This window comes from Gymnoscopelus microlampas, assembly GCF_963454915.1.
Source record: "Gymnoscopelus microlampas genome assembly, chromosome: 7".
Classification (NCBI taxonomy): domain Eukaryota; kingdom Metazoa; phylum Chordata; class Actinopteri; order Myctophiformes; family Myctophidae; genus Gymnoscopelus; species Gymnoscopelus microlampas.
Window position 1 is genome coordinate 50,349,594 of NC_139944.1, and position 23,927 is coordinate 50,373,520.

General features: G+C 41.3%; 1 protein-coding gene across 2 annotated transcripts in view; it reads right to left on the reverse strand.

Annotated features, from left to right (window-relative positions):
* Nucleotides 1-23,927, reverse strand: part of pusl1 (pseudouridine synthase like 1) — a 39,560-nt gene continuing 15,633 nt past the window's right edge. Inside the window, exons 5-8 of one of the 2 annotated variants that reach the window (XM_084061255.1) lie at nt 7,297-7,467; nt 2,686-2,740; nt 1,987-2,149; nt 1-110 (exon numbers count right to left, since the gene is read on the reverse strand). In XM_084061255.1, coding sequence (XP_083917381.1) covers nt 46-110; nt 1,987-2,149; nt 2,686-2,740; nt 7,297-7,467 — 454 coding nt within the window. In that variant the 3' untranslated portion in view covers nt 1-45. The remainder of the gene's footprint in view (nt 111-1,986; nt 2,150-2,685; nt 2,741-7,296; nt 7,468-23,927) is intronic. The other variant, XM_084061256.1, reaches the window with a different exon arrangement.

Consider the following 23,927-nt stretch of genomic DNA (forward strand, 5'->3'; position numbering starts at 1 on the left):
CAGAGAATATGGCATATACAGAAGCATCACAATGCTCAAGTAGTTCTAGTCCTCTTGCTTCCCACTGGAAGATGAACCCCCCTCTGAGGAAGGTGGTGTAAACTGCAGGTCTGTGGAGATAAGTTTTAAGAAGAGAACAAGCCTTTCAATGTTCTGTCAAACAATAATCACTGCATTATACATACTGTACATAGATATCCTAGCCTTTGCAACTAAGATTTACATCCACTTTTCATAAATGTAATTTAAATGCTACACAGAGCTGCAAACTTGGCACCATTCCGCTAAATTAGTTAGCCCTGGCACACAACCATCTAAAATGGGCTTTTATTTCAGCCTCCTAACTTTCCAGGGAAAGGAAAGCTGTAGTTTATAGTAGCCCTGGAATCCCTATTGACAATGTCATTGGTGGGCAGGATTCTGAACTGTAGGTGACCAATGAGACACAGAGTGAGTAGACGGAGATGGTGCCATCTTATAAAGAGCATTTAGTGGGGACCAACTATATGAAGATATGGTTGGAAATGCACACGCCCCCCTCATCTAGACTGAGTGGCAAAACATTGAGCAGCATGGAGCATTGGAGTTTGGAAGCGCTCGTTGGAAATCACTCAACGGTCCTGCGTACCACCTGTTTCTAAATGTCACATAATGCAGGAGGCAGCAGGACGTTGCATTATTGAAAACGAGCGCTTACAAACTCAGCTGCACAGAATTTATTGACAGAAAGTAGCTCATAACATGTCTATGGTGGAGTTTCATGAAACAAAAACTTTGCAGATAGAAAGCGGATAATTCAAGCTTTCCATACAGCTGCCATGTTGGTGAGTTTAACGTTGTTTAATACATATAATATAGGACTTTTCTGTTTGGATGTATGGCCTGTCAAGGCCAGAAAGTCGTTTTTTGCCTTTTTTAGGCGTTCCCACATAACTTTCGGGTACGATGATGTCACGCACATAACCTCTATTGTAGCCACTAGAGGCGAAATGGTACACAAATGACATACAAATGGTCTCCTAAGTGGGGCGCAGTCTGGCGGCAGATCTCGCGAATGTCCTATGTTTACTGGTGCTAGATCTCACAAGAGAGTGTTGCTGGGACAGAGAGAGGTCGATAATAACATTGATTTTCTCCTGATTTGTCTCTCTGAAAAAAAGCCATTTTAAGTGTCAAAAGTGTTGGGAATATTGTGTGGCTTGTGGCGATCGGGTCCAATATTTAATTCAGTGACCACAGGGCTAAAGAATGGTTCAGAAGCTGTGTTCACGTTCATTTCTCCCATTGGAATGAATAGACTCGGTGAATAGATGAAAAAACCTAATTCCAGTCTCCTAAAAAAAGGCGGCCGCCTACGTCACGCAGATACGGGAAGTAAACCGGAGATGCAGTGTTAGTTTTAAGTCATAGTCTTTTGAATAAAATTCCATTTAGTTTTAGTCATATTTTAGTCATCTGAAATATTTTAGTTTTTGTCTAGTTTTAATATCTAGACAAAATCTAATGATCTAAATATCATAAGATTATTGTCGACTAAATCTACATCTTTTAAATTTTATTTTGGCGGTGCCTTGATGGAGTCTTAATGGCTGATTTTACACTTGGTTGCATGTTGAAAATAGCCGATCTACAAGCCCACAACGCGTCGCGCTGCGACGCGTTGTGGGCTTGTAGATCGGCTATTTTCAGAGCACATACACTCAAGTGCAAACAATTATAAAATGACTTGTCTTTTAGATCTCTTCTCCACTAGTCTCTCCCTAACATTTTAGTCTAGTTTTATATTTGTTGACGAAATTGTCAATATATTTAGTCTTAGTTTTAGTCATCATAGCTTAGTTTTTATTTACTTTTCGTCAGTGACTACCTTTTTTGGTAGTCGACGAACATTTTTCGTCATAGTTTTAGTCGACGAAATCAACACTGCGGAGATGGCAGGTCTTTCTTTTCTTTTCTTTTTTGTTTGTTGTCTTGGGTTCAAGTCACCTGTGTCTTTGTACTCCACCCTGGTCAGGAAGAGGCCGTATGGAGGGGCGGTCGTGTCCTTGGGGAACGCCAGAGAGTCTGCAGCCTCCAGTAGCTCACTGAACTGGGCCTGGGACATCTGTCCTTGTCCCACTGCCACCAGCGCCCCCGTCATCCTCCGAACCTGCAGGAACACGTATGCAAAATGACATTCAAATCGTTGCTCTACTTGATCATACTACAGAGTCACACAAAAGTATCAAAAGTAGCAGATCTACAAGCTCGATCTGCTATTTTTGAATTTGAATCCTGAAAAGTACCAGTTTTGGACATATGAGGTTTCCACCCGACAGAGACTAAATTAATTAAAAGTACCTACAATTAATGAACCATTATTTAACCACTAAAGCCCCCACATAAAAAAAAAAAGAAGCATATGTTCTACAAGCTCACAAAGCCTCGAGATGCGACACATTGTGAAGCTTGCAGACCTACTATTTTTGAAAACAGGGATGCCAGGAGTTAAGTGGTTAACTGAAGTCTGAAAATGATTATATTATAAAGGATTATGAATATATTATATATGGTTATATTTTAAAATGTAAACTTTATTAATTATAGACAGATGGTGCTATTTCCTCACCATGTATAAAATGTCACCCTCCCATGGTGGCCACACTGAAACTAATCTTTGGGTTATGATTATGAAGCAACACTAACCTGCTTATAGAGGAAGGACCTGCTTTTAAAGGTCAGCTCCCAGAATGGAATCTCTCTGAAAGACAAAAACAAAATGCATATTAACACACAATGCACTGCTATTATGTCCATAACATAAAGGTCTCGTTTTACAGACAGAATAATTAGAACAATTTAAAGCATAAGCTACATACAGTATATATATAAAAAGATGCATCACAAAATGTCGCTTTTTCCGTCTTCCTTTTTTATTAATTTATTTTGTCTTGCTTCATCATAAGATAGCATTTCCACAAGATAACATCACAGTGATAATAATAACATCACGCCAGTGTTGATTTCGTCGACTAAAACTAGGACGAAAAATGATGGTTTTCACTGACGAAAACTAAATAAAAACTAAGCTATGATGACTAAAACTAAGACTAAACATATTGACAATTTCGTCAACAAATAAAAACTAGACTAGATGTTAGTGAGGGACTAGTGGAGAAGAGATCCAGTAGAACTAAGACAAGTCATTTTATGTTTGGCTGCACTAGGGTGTTGCGCTCTGAAAATAGCAGATCTACAAGCCCACAACGCGTCGTGCTGCGACGCGTTGTGGGCTTGTAGATCTGCTATTTTCAGCATGCGGCCAAGTGTAAAATCAGCCATTACGACACCATCAAGGCACTAAATCAACTGTAGATTTAGTCGACTATAATCGTATGATATTTAGGTGACTACAACTAGACAAACAGTAAAACATTTCAGATGACTAAAACTAAATTAAAATTCAGTGTCAAAAACAACACTGCATCACACCCTGAAGACATGGCGTCACTGACTGAATGTTCTAGTGCCACAGGGCCAGTTCAAAAGCAAAGCAACATGAGGATGGTGGTCAGATCTCCATTATGTCAAAACACAATCACATACTGTAAAATCTCTTGCCGTATCACTGGCTCTAGCCTTGACGACCTGCCAGGCTTATGCAAAGGCTAAAATGTTATTTAGATAGCATGTTATGTAGACAGACAGGTTAATTGTAGATCTGGCATCCTATAGTCAGTGTGTATAGTTTCAATCGAAGTGTGTATAGTTTCAATCGATGCGATTAACTGTTGCAGCCCTAAAATGATCCATTTGCAACTCTTGAGAGGGTACAACAATGTACCATTATGTTATGTACCACAAATGCACCATCATTTGTGCAATCTTCTTATTTTGTGGCTTTTATGCCTTTATTGATAGGATAGTAGTCTGACAGGAAACGGGGAGAGAGATGGGGAGGGATCGGGACTCAAACCTGCGACACACTGTCAGGCTATTTTAGAGCCTAGGTGCCTGGACCAGGCCACAATCTTAACAGTGTACAACATGGCTATGACATCAGTTCTTTCCGGATAGGGCCGGGGAATCCTCTCTTCTCCCTTGTGGATTCTAAACCAGGAAACTCAATTTGTTTTCACACACAGCGGAGTGCCCCGTCCCGTCCTCCCACCACATCCCAAGTGCAGCTCGGCGGTCGACTCGTCAATAATTCACCGCTCGCTTCCCCCTCGTTTTTTTATCCCTGTTGCCTAGAATAGTGACCTTCATGTAAGTGGCAGTGGCAGTGTTGCCATGTCTGCTTATGATAAGCCACTTCGGGCTTGTTTTTTCTGTAAAGTCGTTTGTAAACATTGTTGGTTGTGTTTTTTTTTTGGGTTTGTTTCTAAAGTGTAGTTGCTTTTTTGGGCTTGTTTCCTAAATGTTGTTTAAACTATTTCATGTCATCATGGACCCCCAAATCAATTTGTATTTGTCCCTCCCTAACCCCCCCCCCCCATCTGAAAATATGTTGTGCCACGGAGCCCCGTACCAGATTTGTGTTGTTAAAATGTTTAAAAAAACCTTCCAAATATTTCACATTTTATTTGAAAATAGCAGATCTATAAGCTCACAACGCGTCGCATCGCGACGCGTTGTGAGCTTGTATATCGGCTATTTTCAAATAGCCGATATGGGTTTCAAGTGGTCGCGTGTCCTATAGTCGCTTCTTTCGGGCTTGTTTTTATAGATCTGGTTGCTTATTTCTCTCACAATATCTGGCAACACTGACATGGCAGTGCGACAGCAAGGCCCTCTGGTGGGACCAGAAGGCTGTAGTTATAGTTCTCCCACAGCGGGCAGGGGACAGTTTCTTTGATAGTGTTTTCAAACACATTATCCCTCCCTGCAGACTCACTCCCAAATCTTACGCCGTAATCTGAAGACTCGCCTCTTCAGATTCCACCTTAACCCGTAGCACTTGACCTAGCCGTGACCACCTTGCAGGCTTATGCAAAGGATAAAATGTCATTTAGATAGCATGTTATTTGGACAGATGCCAGGTTCATTGTTGACCTGGCATCCTATAGTTTGTATAGTTTCAATGTACAGATTTCTTTTTAAATATATTATACTGTTTAGACTGTAGGTTATTGGTTTACCTATGATCCTAGATTACTATTTCTATGCATTTGATGTACTACCTCGTGTTTACCTTGCTTTCTGTAAATCGCTCTGGATTAAGAGCATCTGCTAAATGCGTAAATTATAAACTGTAAATTGTATCTCTGGTGTCCCTGATGTGGGACACTTTAACCCTATTTGAAAATAGCCTATCCTAGCCTATTTATAAGCTCAGGACGATGTGAGCCTGCAGATCGGGGGCTATATCTCTACACAAGGTCACAACGATGTGAGCTCGAAGAATTGTGAAACATTTGGAATAATGTTTTACATTTTAAATCAACACAAATCTTCTTTTATGGGGCACAAAGTCATTTCAGGTGGGGGTCCTTGGCCTAATACACATTCATTTGGGGGGGTTCCTTCACATGAAAATGTTTGAGAATCACTGCCCTAGTTACCCGTGTCCATATTGTGGGCCATATTTTCCTCATAAATAATTAACAGCTATGTAAGTGGTATTTGGCACACAGTGACCCCCATGGATATATAATCCATCATGTGCCCCCCCCCCCCCCCCCCAATCATCCAGCCCTCTAACCCTCACCTCTGAGATGGATTAAATCTGCTCTCCTTTGCCAAAGACACATTTATGCCATGACGTGTTTATATTATATTATGCAGATTGTTGAAACCTCCTATCTCCATATTTTAACTTTTTGAGTTTTTTCGTAAATTAACGCCTTACTTGATCATACTACAGCGTCACACAAAAGTATCAAAAGTAGTAGATCTACAAGCTCGAAACGCGTCGCTTCGCGCTGCGTTTCAAGCTTGTAGATCTGCTACTTTTGATACTTTTGAATTTGAATCCTGAAAAGTAACAGTTTTGGACATAATGAGGTTTCTACCCGACAGAGACGATAATTAATATGTGTATATATCATCGCTGTTCTCCGCTACATATTTGCAATCAAAGGACCACAATGGAAATAAGTTCTTGAGCATTTTTGTATTTTATCCTTTTGACAAATATGTACAACTTCATCATGTACAGTATATGCAAGTTTTTTTTATCCCATGATTTTGTCACCCAGTGCTTGTAATCCTGGGTGCTACTCTTCCTCTGCCAGCCTGGGGAGAGCCCCGAACTAAGCTCATGCTCCCCCCTGTCACCTGACAGGAGGGAGTTTCCCCGGTAGGACGTAGTGCGTGGAAGGAACACGTTATTCCAACCAGTTCCTTTCCCGTCCATCAGGTGTGGGAGTATAGATACCAGGATTACTGCATGATTTTAGTGAGGGTACCTATCCTAGGGGACACGGGAGAACATGCAAACGCCACACAGAAAGGCCCTTTCGCCAACCCCACCAGTATATGCACATTTTGTCAAAATCAATCAATAAAAAAAAAAAGTGTCTCCAATGGAATCCAATGTAGTTATTATTTATTTAGTCACAAGCTCTTTTTAATACACTGATTTTAGTGCAGCAGCTACAGTAAGAGGAAAGAGATGTTCCAGTCAAAATATTACTCAGTTCTATCATTTGGACTGGAATCAGTGGTCCTGTGGCTCACATGAATTCCTAAATATCACATCAAACAGATCAGCCAGTCCGCAAAGTGACACAGGAACTTTGTGGACATGCTATTGGGTTCTGATGAGATGTTTCTGTCAGCACACACAGGGGGAGGTCGAGTGGAGTGATGATCGTAAATGATTCAGAACGTCTGCCAACTTGTTGTGCATCAGTGAGTGCAAGACTGAGACCAAGTGTTTACATGGGTCTCCTCCTCAGAAGTTGTAGAGGTTCTGAATCATTCATTAAAATAAATACAATTATCAACGTCTTCCCAAAACGTACATCTTTCATTATTATTAAATGACGTGTTGAAATGCTTGACTGGTCATCAATCATGACATACTGGTGTCTGTTATGCCTGTGTGTGTGTGTGTGTGTGTGTGTGTGTGTGTGTGTGTGTGCATCTGTAGCAGATCTACGAGCTCACGACGAGTCGCATCGCTACGCTCCGTGAGCTTGTAGATTGGCTATTTTCAAATAGCCAATATAGGTTTAAAGTGGGACTCGTGTGTAGTCTGTATAGTCGCTTCTTTTGGGCTTGTTTTCATAGACCTGGTGGCTTATTTCTCACACAAAATCTGGCAACACTGTCTGCCAGTCATCGGTGTGTTAACATGTAGAGAGAGAGTACCTGTGGAAGTGTGCACGTGCGAAGGACGTCCCCGGGTCTATTCTAGCCACATCCATGGTTTTGACAGGGTTTTTAAACGGTGTGTCCGAGTTGATTGCCATGAAGCTACTGAAGTCATGAGTCCCGACCAGCATGGCGGCTGCCTCCCGCATGGCTCCCACATCCAACTCCCTGTCATGACACCAGTGGTGGAAGAAGCACTCAGATATTTTACTTTAGTAAAAGTAGCAATACCACAATGTAGAAATACTCTGTTACAAGTAAAAGGCCTGTGTTCAAAAATGTTACTTGAGTAAAAGTATTGGCAATTGGAAATACTCCAGTAAAGTAAAGATACCTTAAAATTAGTCCAGTACTTGAGTAAATGTACTTTTTTTTGTACTTAGTTACTTTACACCATTGCACAAGACAAACAGGTTTATAACGAGTGACAGTATAGACTTTTCCCCATGGAACCTGATTAGTGTACTAGTGTTGGAATTGAACTGTAGCGTGACGTCCCTATTCTGGGAGGGAGAACAGGACGCGTTGCGTTCAGGGACGGATTAAGACTCACAGGGCCCTCTTTGAGGGCCCCCCACACTGCAGAATGGCAGTAGGGTGGCCACGAAAACAAAGCAATAAAATTGTAACTTGTTGCATGCTGGAATGAGAATGACATGTCAGAGGCAGTGATATTTAAAGGCGGAGTCCAACTGCCTGATTGGCCGACTGCAGATTGGCTAGAATCGCTTGCGCTTAGAGATACATTTGGCATTACAAGAGTCAATGCTAAAATTACACTTTTGAAAAGGACATTCATTGCCAAAAAGACAGGGGGTGTCTAGTGCCAAAAGGACAGGGCTGTCATTATGGCACAAGAGTTCATGCTAAAAAGACACTTTTGAAAAGGACATTCATTGCCAGTTCGCATGCACATTCAATAGACTATAACCTATAACCATGTTAGCCATGTATAACCAACCTATACATTAAGTAACCTGTAGTTTCCCTAATTGGTCAAAGTCACCCAAGTAGGGTGACTTAGTCAAACTTACAGCCAAAGTGGTTGATTGCAACTAATCACAGTACCGGGGTTACTTTCAGTAACCTATAGTTTCCCAATGCCAAGTAGACAAGTAGTCATTCCAAAAGGACAGTCCAGTTGGCATTACAAGAGTCCATGCTAAAAAGACAGTGTTGAAAAGGACATTCATTGCCAAATAGACAGGAGTACCGAGGTTACTATCAGTAACCTATAGTTTCCCAATGCCAAGTAGACAAGTAGTCATCCCAAAAGCACAGTCCATTTGGCATTACAAGGGTCAATGCTAAAAAGACACTTTTGAAAAGGACATTCATTGCCAAAAAGACAGGGGATGTCTAGTGCCAAAAGGACAGGGGTGTCCAATTGGCTAAATCGAGTGCTGACCAACATATGTCAGAATCATAACCTCAGAAATGGTAGAAAAAAAGTTTGGCTTAAATGACCAACTTTTGTTCAAAAGGCTCTCAAGGGCTAAGCCTCTTAGACCATTCGAGGGCCCAAAAGTGAAGCATTTATTTCTCCACAGTAGAGCATGCAGAGCAAAAGCTCTGCATATTCTGATAGAGCATTGAAACATGATTAACTGACCACTGTTTGGTGTTCCTAGCACCTAAAGAACTTTAAAAATAATCCCCAAAGATGTGTTGTTAAATTTAAAAAATCCAGTTGTTACATAAGATGTATGGTTCATCCCAAAAAGTCCACTTGGCATGGCCCAAAGCCAGGGCCATGCCAAGTGGACATCCAATGACCTCATGGCCTTTTCACATTGGTGTCCATTTGGCATGTAAATGCATGTGATTTTGCCCAACTCAAAACCCCATTCTTGCCCAATGCCTGCAAGACACCTGGAGAGGTAAAACCACCACAGGGTTACTCTAAATCGAGTGCTGATCAACATATGTCAGAATCATAACCTCAGAGAACGGTAGAAAAAATGTTTGGCTTAAATGACCAACTTCTGTTCAAAAGGCTCTCAAGGGAGTCTCTTAGACCATTCTTGTCAAGTCATACCAAAAGGACACAAGGCCTCGGCAGCTGTTGCTCTTTTGGCACTATTTGGTTTCTGGGCCCCGAGGAGCTTCCATAATGCATGTGCGCTAATTAGGGATATCAACAAATATAACAAGGTGACGTCGTTATATAACACGGTTCCGGAACTAAGGCATTTTAATAAATGAAAAAAAAGCAGGATGCTGTTAGGCCCCTTTTCTGTTCCAACGGACGGTCTGGAGCGAAAACTCTGCATAATCTGATTATTGAAATTGAAACATGATTAACTGACCGTGGTTGGTGATATAGCACCTAAATAACTTTACAAATAAGCTAAAGATGTGTTGTTACATAACAAAAATCCAATTGTTACATAAGATGTACGGTTCATGCCCAAATGGACAAAGTGGTCTTCCCAAAACGACAGTCCGATTGGCATGGGAATTCTGTAGTTGTGACTAGTGCCATAATGACACCCCTGTCCTTTTGGCATTGGACACCCCCTGTCTTTTTGGCACTAGACACCCCCTGTCTTTTTGGCAATGAATGTCCTTTTCAACAGTGTATTTTTACCATTAACTCTTGTAAGGTCCTTTTGGTACCGATTTCCGATCCGCGATGTCTTTTTGGCAGGACTGACTCGACGTCGCCCTCCAGTGGGGGAACGTGGGGCCGGGTGCGTCCGGACGGGGGATTATTTATTTTTTTGGGGGGGCCCGGCCCCCTATTTTTAGGGCCCTCGGGGGCTGAAGCGGCACGAGATGCCCCGGCGCGGCCGGAGGGCGGACTTTAGTGCCAAACGGACACGATTCAGCCCAAACGGACACGATCGCCAAAAGGACACCGTCAAATGGACACTGCCAAACGGACACGTTCCCTAACGGCGGGAAAGATGTTTTTTTAATGTTTTGCATGGGCGCATTGATGTGAGACTGCATGCCGAGCAATTGAATGAAGGCTATCTGTCATGATCTGTGGAAGGAAATAGAAAAGATTGCATTTGATCCTCACATCGTGACCATAATGTATCACGTGCAGACTTGGAAATGATCATGAATCTCACTTTTATGTTGGTCATTGTACCTGTCATATTGTAGATAGATATAGATTATTATATAGAACCTACTCTACAAATATAATGAACTCCAAAATCACAGGTCATAGTGAGAAGATCTTGCTTGGGCTGATCCACACCGTTGCTTACAGGTACTCACGCTTGCAAAAACACGTTTTACAACATGTGCTGACCTGTTGAATATATCTGAATTCACTGCAGGAGATTGCTCTTTATAACCTAGAGACGAGTGCATAGAGACTGCATTAGTTTAATTGATCATGAAGAACCTATTCAGAATCGTTTTGGCTGTGACACGCAGCATGTTCATGCTGACAATGGCACCCCAAAATAGTCCTGTGAGTACTGATGTGAGAAGTTTCCATTGAAAGCACGGGTGTGGCCGCTTGACCCATTTGAGAGGAAGAGAGCACCTCCACACCATGCTATACCCTAACACTGAGGTGTCTGAGCCTCCGGGCCTAAGAGAAACAAGAGAGCTGTTCAACTTAATTCATAGGGGAAGTGGGTTAGTGGGGTCAATAAACATCTCAGGTGGACTTTGTGTTGGGTGAGTGGGTTACTGGGGACAGTAGAACATCTCAGGTGGGGACTGCGTAGTGTCCGGGGCTGTTGGTGGTGGAGGGCAAGTCTGCCTTGGCGTGCTTTGTCTGTTATGCATAATGTGCTATTCTTTTATTTAGTATTTTAAATGCAATGTGTTTATAGGGTTGAATCTGTCATGAGGTTCATGTGTTATGTGTTGTAATCAATGTGAATGTGTCACATCAGCATGGTAGAGAGGGGTAGTTGTGCTGTCGCCCCCTCTCCATTTCATTTTCAAATACAAGAATGATCTGAAGCCCACCAGTCTTACAAAACTGTACTTTATTTTGATACATCTACATTTTGGGTATTTTGTATTGACAACCATTTTGGATGTTGTCCATCTCTGTCTGTATTACTGTACTACAGTAGACTTACAGTAGTTGTAAATAAGCCACCCGCTGTGTCCTTTAATTGTTGTTTTGAAGGCTTACGGTTAGACTCAATTGTCTCATTGGAGATGAAAATTAATTATCTTCCAACATTGCACCTGTTGAACCACTATTTCATCACCCCTGGGCCAGATGTCATCACTGGGGAAAAACACACCTGGCTTTGCACAGCTCATTAATTTGTAACCACCTGGGCATAGTCTGGTGTTGCCAGACGATTAGAGATGTCCGCCCACCAATGCGTCTGGACACTTCTGAATGCAAGGCAGTTGCAAGAACACCAGCGAGAACACAAATCTACACCCACTGTTTTAGAAACCAATCATAACATCACCCCAATATGAAGGACCACCCTATAAGCTTTTGATTGGTTCTGCATTGCAGTTTTAATTTTGTCTAACTAATAGTCTCCTCCAGGTTTTCCAAACGAAGGCAGGGAGATTGCATCATTCTCTTGTTGAGTGACATTTTCAGAGACTCTGGTAATTTTCCAGATGCTGGAGCTCACAAACAACCTGTTCCTCTTGGGAACACAAGGGATGACATTGATTGTTTCTTTCTTTTTTTCTTCTTGTACTTTACTATGGAAAACAAAATGAAAATTAGATGAACATTAAGAAAATTTGAAAGTCAGGCATAACATATTAATATTAATGTATATTAACTTTGTTAAGACTTTGACAGGGGGCATTTTTGAATTGCAGCCTCCTGAAGGTGTATCTTTAGGGCAGTTTTGAAAGTGAGTAGGGTTTTACACTCCTTTACTCCTTTAGATAGGGCATTCCACATTTTTGTTGAATAGCATGAGAACGAGTTCATTCCCTTTGTTGAGCCAAATCTGGGTTGAGCATGATTCGTGGAGCTGGACTTCATTAACGTCTTTGAAGTATTTTGACAAATATAGGGGAATCCCAATGTTGTGGTGTATCTTATGTATGTATGTATGTATGTATGTATGTATGTATGTATGTATGTATGTATGTATGTATGTATGTTTGAATGTTTGGATATATGTACAGTATGTTTGTATGTATGTACAGTACGAAAAGTAAGTTTATATGTATGTGCGTACGTACGTATGTACATAGACTGCGTACGTACCTACGTATGGGACTGACCATCAACACCCAAAAACGCAGTAATCTGTCAGATGTGTGCTGGCCTCCCACATACCCAACAGCCTTCGCAGCAGAAGGGCAACAACTGGCCACGTCTGGTTGCTTTCCCTCTGCTTTCAAGACTGCCAGAGTCACCCCCCTCCTGAAGAAACCGACACTTGACCCCTCTGAGATCAAGAACTACAGACCGGTTTCCCTTCTATCCTTCCTATCTAAAACTCTTGAACGTGCTGTCTTCAAACAACTGTCCTCGTACCTCCACCAGAACAACCTGCAGGACTCCCACCAGTCTGGGTCCAAAGTGGGTCACTCGTGTCAGAACCACACAGGCTCTCTACACTACATCTCTTGGTGCTGTTATCCACTCCCATGACTTTTCCTACCACTACTATGCCGATGACACCCAGCTGATCCTGTCATTCCCCCCCTCTGACACACAAGTGGAGGCACGCATTGCTGCTTGTCTGGCTGACATCTCGGAGTGGATGTCGACGCACCACCTGAAGCTCAACCTGGACAAGACAGAGTTGATGTTCCTCCCGGGGAAGGGCTGTCCGCACCGAGACATGGCCATCACCATTGATAATGCTGCGGTGACCTCAACTCGGACTGAGAGGAATCTGGGTGTGACCCTGGACGACCAACTGTCGTTCTCAGCAAACATCGCAGCAGTGACACGGTCCTGAAGATTCCTCCTCTACAACATCAGGAGGATTCGCCCCTTCCTCATGGAGAAGGCAGCCCAGGTGCTCATCCAGGCTCTTGTCATCTCCCGTCTGGACTACTGCAACTCCCTCCTTGCTGGTGCCCCGACGTCTGCCATCAGACCTCTGGAGCTTGTTCAGAGAGCTGCGGCTCGTCTGGTGTTCAACCGCCCCAAGTTCTGCCACACAACTATCCTTCTCCGTTCTCTACACTGGCTTGCCGTAGCGAATCACATCCAGTTTAAAACCCTGGTGCTAGCTAGGTGGCAGTGAAAGGAACAGCTCCTTCTTATCTCCGGGCTATGGTCGATGCTTATACCCCTACCCGACCACTTCGGTCTGCCGCCACAGGGCGACTGGTTGCTTCGTCGCTCAGTGGTCCTTCTGGCCGATCTACGCGGTCAGCTTTTTACCAGGTGCTCGAAGAGCGCCTGAGTCTAAGAATCGGCAAGGCAGAGTTCGACAGATTACAGATTTGCATTCGACACATTTTCGACACATTTGCGTCATTCGACACATTTTCGACACATTTGCGTCATTGGCTGTCCTTTAAGCCAATGGGGATATTTTCCCATACTCTGCACCTTGTCCTCCCAAGCTATGGGTAAACGACAACTATTTGTCATTGGCTGTCCTGGCTGTCCTTCACTCCTTTAAGCCAATGGCCACACGAATGGGGAGACGGCCCGCCCCCCACAGTAACAGAGCTCCGCTGTCCGCTCCCCTCATTCACACTGTAACAGTTGCAGACAGTGTAAGTTGTATTGCGTCCTCAGGCAGGACAGTTAGCCTAAATGCTAGCGTGCTTCATTAGACCTAGTTTGGCTATTAAGTTATTATTTGGCCATGTTCACACTGACTTCAATCTTCGCTATTGTTGGGAAGACCTGTGTGGTGTCTAAAAATGTTGCCACCACTTATATAAAAAACATTATTAGCGTTTAGCGTCGCAAATTCTGTTGCCAGGTTTGGCGAGAGAAACAAGCAATCCGAAAAACAAGTAATCAGGTCTATGAAAACACACACACACACACACACACACACACACACACACACACACACACACACACACACACACACACACACACACACACACACACACACACACACACACACAGAGCACCTGGTAGAATATGACTTCAAGTCATTTTCTTTCTTGTTTCTGTTCTGGCCCCACAGTGGTGGAATGAACTCCCCACTGATGTCAGGTCACTGCCCATCTTTCGCCGCAAGCTGAAAACCCACCTCTTCAGGAAACACTATCCTTCCACTTCGCATTGCCTACTTGTTGTTAACTAGTTGTACGAACTCTTGTTTTATTGTTTTATTGGATCTTGTTTATTCGATACACTTATTTATTTTAGCTCTTGCTCATTTGATTTTCCTATTTTGTCTCATCTGTTTATGAAAGTAGGTACTGTAGCTGATATATTGCACTTTTACTTTAGCGCTAGGTATACTCTTAAGTTGCTTGTTTTATAATTAATTATTAGTAGTTTCGTTCCCTACCTATGTTGAATGCACTTATTGTAAGTTGCTTTGGATAAAGGCGTCTGCTAAATGACCGTAGTGTGTTATATATATGGATAGCATAATATCTGACACCTGCACAATGACCCTTGAGTTCCAAAACTGACTCAAACAAGCCTCAACATCATTTGGTTGTCTAAGGAGAAAGGTTTTCCAGAACAACGACTTCAGTCTCCACACCCAAAGTGAGTGTATACAGGGCAGTATGCATCTCCACATTACTATATGGTGTGAGGCGTGGGCCACCTTACAGCCGTCATCTCAGAAGCCTGGAGGCCTTCCATGTGAGATGCCCCTGGAAGATCATCAGCATCACTTGGGACGACAGGGTGCTGGAACCGGCAGGCAGTTGCAGTGTGGAGTCTAACCTGAACCACAATCAACTCAGGTGTCTTGGGCCTGGGTTATTAGCATGGCCTGTCACAGGCACCCATGTAAAGTCCTCTATGGCGGCCAGCTACACGCTGACCAGCTGGTGGGCAGAAGAAGCAATTCAAAGACCAGTTATTGATAATGATCAAAAACTTGAAAAGAGGGTATAGGCTGTTAAGACATGGATCATGTGCTGGAGTGGTTGTGGATGAGGGGCCCAATTTGGGCCTGCCTGTGATCTCACTCACCACCACATGACAGGGGCCTGAACCCAGTGCCGGTTTAGACTCCACAGGGGCCCTACGCAGGATACGGGACACGCGCGCGTGCATGTGTCCCTAGTGCGCGTGATTTTTTTCGGGTTTCCCGCGGATAAAGTTACTTTTTTTGTTACTTTATTTCGGTTTTAGTGTGCTGCGCAGCCTACGCTGATGTGAACGCAGTAATGCACGTTATTTTCTGCTGAAGGGAGGGGGCGGAGAGGGGGCCTCTTTGATCGGCGGGTAGGCGGGGCCCTACGCAACCTGCGTAGTGTGCGTGTAGGGTGGACCGGCTCTGCCTGAACCTCATTAATGGTCCAGTTCAATAGTACCAACTAGTCGGCAACAGAGTGAATTCTGGGGCTAGAGTGTGTTTGCATGCACCCACAGATCAAAACATGCAGGCTATTCCACTCTGCCCTAAAAGCATCATGGGAAAACACTAACAGAACATCAAACAAACATTATGGCCACACGTGATTGTTACTATTATTTTTTAATACAAATTATTTTCTAAAATCAGTGGGTGACTAGTTGGCAAAATAGTGCACATTACCACACACACACACACACACACACACACACACACACACACACACACACTTTTGATATGGAAGGATTGTTACTGTGTGGTAAGTCCTGCCCATACTTCTACCTCGGCCCAGATGGGTGTTGTGAAAGATTACGTAGGGGCATACGTTGGCACAGCTAGGGATGGCACAGCACAGATGCGTTGGCACAGGGGATGGCACAGCACTGTGTATAAAACTTAGCAACTGGACTAAGGATTTAGAAAAGGGGGGAGGGGGTTAGAAAGAGGAGGGCAGTCATGAGGGCTTCTCCAGACATACACCTGCTTTCATACTCGTACTTGATCTTGATATTGTTCTCTTCATTCTCTGCTTTGTCTTCCTCTCCTTCCTCTTCTTGTGAGTCACAGGCACAGTTTCATCTCAACAGATTTTACAAGGCTGGGGACTTTGTTCTGGGTGGTTCATTTCATATCCACAATGGTGTCCCGGACTACCCTGATTTGTCTTACACCTCCAAGCCAAAGGATGGCATGGATGCCTATTGCGAAGGGTGAGTATCACAAATACAGTAGCAAGCAAGAGAATGGGGAACTTGTTTTTTATAGATAATATGTTGTGTATCTCTACAAAGATAAATATTCAATATTAGGCCTACAGTGGACTTTCGTGTGTTAGGTTTTCCTTTAAGAATTTCAGGGAGGCCCAGACCATGATCTTTGCCATTAATGAGATCAACAAGAACACCAGCCTGCTACCCAATGTGACTCTGGGATATGATCTCTATGATAGTTGTGGCAAAATGAGAGCTGCACTCGATGCATCATTGTCATTGGTCAATGGGAGAGAGGAGCGGTTTCAATTGAATGAGAGCTGTGGTGTTTCACCCCCAGTGCTCGGAATATTGAGTGATCCTGGCATGACATATACTCATGTCATCGCTAATGTATTATGTTTGTACAGCGTGCCCATGGTAAGTTTCATACTTGAATCCCCTTTTACCATCACCAATTTGATTATACTTTATTTTTTTAATATATTTATTTTATTTTATTTTATTAGTTTTTTTTTTTTTTTTACAGCTTGAAATGCATTGTAGCTTGCAGGCAGAGAATGTGAGTGGGGCAGGCAGATTTTGCATGGAGTGTGAAGCAGGTCTGCAGATGGTCGAGTACCCCGAGCACAATAACTATAACGATAACTATAAATATGTTGTTTTAATAATCATTCTTACTGAAGTGGGTGGCACAGTCCGTGCCACAACTAATGACAAAGGTCAGGCAATCGCTCTCACTCAGCCTCGTAAAGTTTTGTTAATAATGGAGACGACTAATAGGTAATCCTAGCAGGCATTACCTGGGTAGGCTACTCGCCTCCCTATAATTAAGGATTTTTAATATATCCTGTTTGCATGTGTTTTTCAGCACCACCAAGATGGAGATAATATCTCTCTCTGTTGCATTTACTCAACTAACTTTTGTGTATTTCTGTACTCTTTTGAGTATTTATAGTACTTTTTGCTATTATTTGAGTAATATCTAAATATTTAAAGTAACAATATTATTACAGGAGTAGGCTACAGTTTACTTGTCTGGAGTTAGGACTGCAAACTCCCAATCTTCTGCCATAATCTGAGAACTCACACCTCTCTCTCTCTCTCTCTCTCTCTCTCTCTCTCTCTCTGCGTCTGTCTGTCTCACGCTCTCTCACTCTCATTCTCTGCCCCACCTCCCAACCCCCCTTCCGCCCTTCCCCCCCTCCGTGTGGGCTCTGACACAGAAACAGGCTCACACAGCTGAACGGTGCAGATGTTACTGTTTGGTGCCACTTACAGAATGTAATGTTCATCAGTGTGGATGCCCACATAATTATTGTTATTGTTACAGTTATAGTTATCGTGCTTGGTGTGAAAAGAATCCGAATGTCCCCGAGTCCATATTCACAATGTTATGTATAATATTATAACCGTAAACCTTTTCTATCAATCACTGTGATCAATATATAAGGTTACAACAATAATATAAAATGCATTTCGATCATATTTCTGTCATTCAAATGTTTCTGTAATCCGCAAAGTCTGATGGTTAATTCCTTTGTCAGTCTTCTTTTTTTTTCATCATCACTCAATCAAATGATAGGCTACAATTTGAAATTGAATTGTCGGCTTTCTGCTGCTTATACCACACTCATTTAATGAGTCTATTCGAATGCTTATCCCACAATATTTATTGTTGTATTCTCATGCTCATAATCTCTGTTTGCATAGGGCATTTGTTAAAAAAGAGCATATTTCAGATGTTTTGTACCTTTTGCAGGTCGGTTACCTTTCCTTGTTAGAGCCGCACCGGCGGTGCCCCTCCTTCTTTACAACAGTCCCAAGTCCCAGATTTCCGGTAAATTTCTAAAGATGTGTCGATATCAAGTAGGCTAGTATATTACTGCTGGTGCTGATCGGTCTTTAAAGACCTATTATTGACAGTGTCACTGTCAAAAGAGAATGATTAGATCACTTCCTTTTATTTGTGGAATCTGGTGATTCATTCACTGACGTACCACTATGTGATTAATAACACTTCCCCATTCTGTAATCAATCAGCAGGTGAAAGCTTTTCTCCAGATTATGAAGCGGTTTGGATGGACATGGGTTGGATTGTTGACTAGTCCTGATGGAGCGGTCGACCGAGTATTCCAGTCTGAGCTGGAACGGACTGGGTTGGGTTGTCTGGCATACTATGAGTTTGTGCCCATGAAATTCGACGATGATGAAATTCAGAGGATTGTCACTGTGATAAAGAAATCAACAGCTCGTGTTGTCATTGTAATTCTAGGATATATGGGCCACCTCATGCCTGAGGTTGGAGTTATGATACTTAATTTGGGGATTCATAATTTTATAAGGAATGTAAAACATTTTGGCAAGCATTTTTTTGTAATGCAATTCAATTACTCTCTAGGTCATCATTTTGTAATTGTGTATTATTGTTTTTTTGTTTTGTTTAGTTTTTTACACTGACTTTCTTTTATTTTGCTTTGGGTCGCGTAAGTAGGTTAATATTCTGCACAATAAGCAAACAGATGATCACACCATTCACACATCTCAATGCTATAGGCTACCTAATTGTTATAACGTTTGTCTGTGGGTTTTATAAATATGTTTATTTAACCAATGAAAGGTATTAGCAATAATATACTCAAATATATTTTGTTCAACACAACAGCTGATAAAGCAGAACGTGACAGGTCTGCAATGGATAACCTATACGAGCACAACGACAGCCGAACATCTCCTGAGACCCGAGCACATGCCTGTCATGACAAGCCTCCTGGGTACGACCCTTCACCATGGAGACATACCAGGTCTCAAGGACTTCTTGTCAAAAATACATCCTTACAACATCCCTTACAACATCTTTGTGAGTCTTTTGTTTCATTTAGTTTCATTTACCAATTTCAAACTGTGTTTTAAAGTCATTCACATTTTATTTTATTTATGCTTAAGACATCATGGTGTTTCTTCAGGTGAGGGAGTTTTGGGAGCACTCATTTTGGTGTACATTTACACCCGTTCCACCATGGTGGTGGTGGGGGTTACCGGTTTGTACTGGACAAGAGGACCTAAAGAATACTCACAGAGTCACATTAGGTCCAGACTTTTTGGATATGTCAACAATAAGGACAGAGTATAATGTGTACAAGTCTGTGTATGCTCTGGCCCATGCCCTCCATGACATGTTACATTGTGTGCCAGGGAACGGGCCTTTCATTGGGCACAGCTGTGCCAGTTTGCATTCAATACAACCATGGCAGGTGTGGTATGAATTCACATTTTTGTGAATGTTTTTAGTTGGACTCAAATGCACGCACGCACGCACGCACACACACACCACACACACACACACGTAAGTATATAGTGTATATTGTATACAGGAAATGTAATTTGTTTGTGTGTGTACACACACTCATAACTCATAATTTTGCTCATCACCATTTCTAGCTTGCGTATTACCTGGAAAAGGTCAACTTCACCACATCAATTGGGGAACAAGTATCATTTGATGAAAATGGTTATACTTTACCAATCTGGGATATTGCAAATTGGGTGTGGCTCCCTGATGGAAGTGTAAAGGTTCAGAATGTAGGTGTGTTCAAGGAGACAGCCTCTGGAGATGAGGAATTCATCCTTGATGAAGACAAAATCTTCTGGAACTTTGATTCCAAAAAGGTCACTTCCGCTTTCTGAAATGCTAATGTTGAGCTCATGATGTGAATGTAATTTAGTTTAAGACTGAAATTGACTATGGTTTCTTTACTCTGTAGCCTGTTCGGTCAGTGTGCAGTGAGAGCTGTTCTCCTGGAACCTGGAGGGCCTTAAGGAAAGGAGAACCTGTATGCTGCTTTGACTGCATTGTTTGTTCTGAGGGAGAGATCAGCAATCAGACAGGTTGGTTTACTTTATATTAGTCCATACCCGGAGATATTCACACCCAAACTACATGCAGACTAGAGACTAAGGACTGCAACTTTCACTTTCATCTGGCACCCATGTTCTTGTAAGCATGATATTATTTTATAACGCTATTAATAACGATTACTACAATATTCGGCCACTCCCCGGGCAGGCTTTTACATAATAGATTACATTGCATATACAGTAGATCATTGCTAGAGGCAAAGAACACACAAACAACACAGACTCTCTGAACCCAATGTTGCCATTCAGCATGAAGCACGTTGCAACTGTCCCAGACTAGAGAGACCAGTGGTTCTCATACTCAACCTTTTTGGCCTGCAACTCCCAACATAAATCTTGAGACCCCCCTCCTTTACAACTCACCGATCTAGATACATACACGCACTGAGCAATCACGCAAACTTCGCTGGTTTATCAATGTGATTTGGATGTTTGGTCTTTGGTGTACTACCTCTTCATTGTGACCCAAAACCTCGGAGCACTACATTTGTAGCCTACATGATTACTAAAACCTTTATAACTATGGTTACAAATCATTTATAAAGTATTAGTAAGTAGTAAACTATTCATGAATAAGCCATTTATATATATCTGTAAATGATTATTAAATAATTTGTAACTGATGTTAAAGGCATTGTAGGGAACATTAAGCCTAAATTTATTTTATTTATTTTTTTGCATTTTCCCCCCTCTATCAGCCACTATATAACGATGCTGGGGTGTTTTCCTGCATTGAAACACAGGCCTCTTTCTGAAAACCCTATTTTCCCTATTGTTGTTGTTGTTTTTATGTTTGTCCGGGTGGTAAGGAAGTCTATGGAAGTCTATGGAGGCATCACCCCCTGGTGGCCGGGAAACGAACTGCACAAACAAACATTGTTTACAAACAATGCAGGGAAAATAGGGTTTTCAGAAAGAGTACTGTGTTTCAATGCAGGAAAACACCCCAGCATCATTATATAGTGGCTGATAGAGGGGGGAAAATGCAAAAAAAAAAAATATAAATATTTTTTAAATTTAGGCTTAATGTTCCCCACAATGCCTTTAATATACAATCTATTTGTAGATAAAGAACTAATCATAGACAGACTATTTATATATATTGGTTAATGATTATGAAATAATTTATAATAACATTGTAGAACATAAGAATCATTTAACCATTATTTAAAACACATTAAAACATTATTTATACTCGATATTGTTCATCATTAAATAATGTAATTTAATGTGTAGGAAATCATTTGGAAATGATTCACATAGTGGTATAAATGTATTTTTTTTAGGGAGTTTTTTTTTCATGTTTAGCAAGACATTCATAAAGAGTAAACCATTTGCAGACGTTATCATGGGCCTGAGCCTAGTTGCTTCTTTTGGGCTTGTTTTCATAGACTGGGCCGCTTGTTTCTTTTGCAAAATCTGGCAACACTGATTACCTGCATTACACCTGCAGTATCTTACTAGGGAGGAATTGAACAGTGATGCAGTTGCAGACAGGACAGAAATATATCTAATTCATGTTTTATGTTGGCTGTTTGTCTCCACAATGTTGTTTTGATGTGTAGGCTAGTAATGTCCTCCATGCTTAGCAGTTTAGCTTAGCAGCTAAAGCTAACTTGCACTGGGAGGTGGTGACTGCAGAGGCACCAAGCTGCTACTCTGTGATTCTGTTGTGGTGAATGTCTTTGTTTAAATGTCAGTTCTGTGTGCTGAGAGTTGTTACATTTTATCTTAATAAATTGTTTTATACTTTTATACTCTATAACATTACTTCTGCCACTTTTTGATGTCACATGTTTTACTAATAATTGTAAACATGAAAGAATAATGCATAGTCTTCACTTTACAACAAGGCACACAATTACGTTTGCAAATGGTTTACATACTCTATACGAATGTCTTACGAATAATTTGCAAAACATAAAAGATAATTCTAGTAATTGTTTGGTGTCTGCATTCATGAAAGCCAGGTACTGTAGTTTGCAACAGGTAAGGAGAAAGTCCACATTAACAGACAGTTGTAAATGATGAACTGTCTTCACTTTACTATAGGGCACACAGTAACATGTACTAAGGATTTATAGATATTTTAGGAGTGTTTTACAAAGCATATGTTAAACACGAACAAACAGCATTAACAGACAGTTGTAAATGATGAACTGTCTTCACTTTACTATAGGGCACACAATAACATGTACTAAGGATTTATAGATATTTTATGAATGTTTTACAATGTTAAACACTAGAGGGTCGGGGCGCTGCACGCCCCTCCCCCCTATCCGCTGCGCGGTGCTTTGTGTTTGTTGGTCTCTATAATATATAAAGCCATAATAGGAGATGTTCCCAATGGAGCTATGCCCAAATATGGAGTGTGTTGTCTGACCTCACTTGGGTCTCGTTGGGCGGTGGTCGGCGATGACGCTAAGGAACAACATGGCCGACTGTAATGTTGTGAGTTTGTGTTGGCTGCAATTAATTATGCTGCGAGGGGGCAGATGTGTGCTGAGCAGTATGAAGTGGCCTACAGACTGCGCGTAGTAATTCTGCACGTTGTGGCGTGTCTTGTTAGTGACATTGATATGTTGTTTTTGTGTTTAGTCCCACACAGTGGCAGGTTTTTTTGGGGGGTTTTGGGTTTAGAAATGTATTATAGGATGAACAAACACATTAACAGACAGTTGTAAATGATGAACTGTCTTCACTTTACTATAGGGCACATAATAACATGTACAGTACTAAGGATTTAGTACAGTACATATGTTAAAAATGAACAAACACATTTCCCAAATTACCGTCAAGTAAAATTGATCATGTGGAAATAATGATCTGCAGATCATTTTTAAATGTTTAATTTGTACATTTAGAAAATATGTAATAATTGCTTAGAAATTATTTGTTGTTCATGCCTTGGGCTAGAACAAAGATTTAACACATGATTTATGAAGTCTTAATACATGTTTAAGGAGATGTCCTGTAAACCACGAAAAAACTCAATTTATACCACTTTATAAATGATTTACAAACGATTTCCTACAATTTAAATGACATTATTTAATGATGAACAAACTTGAGTAAAAAATAATGGTTTTAAATAATGGTTAAATGATTCTTAAATGTTCTACAATGTTATTATAAATTATTTAATAACCATTAACCAATGTATATAAGTAGTTTGTCTATGAGTAGTTCTTTATCTACAAATAGCTTGTATATATTATATAACATCAGTTACAAATGATTTAATAATCATTTACAGATGTATTATACATGGCTTATCCATGAATAGTTTTACAACTTACTAATACCTTATAAATGATTTGTTACAATAGTTATAAAGGTTTTAGTAATAATTTACAAATGTCAACAAACAGGTTGTTAATGATTTGTTAATAGTCTACAAACTGCTTATAAACATTTATAAATGCTTTATAATGGGTCATTACAAATGATTTAATAATCATTTACAGATGTATATAAATGGCTTATTCATGAATAAGTTCACTACTTACAATCCTGCACCGTGATTGGCCAATAGTCTACAACGCAGTCTACAACCCTAACCCTTCCACAGTCA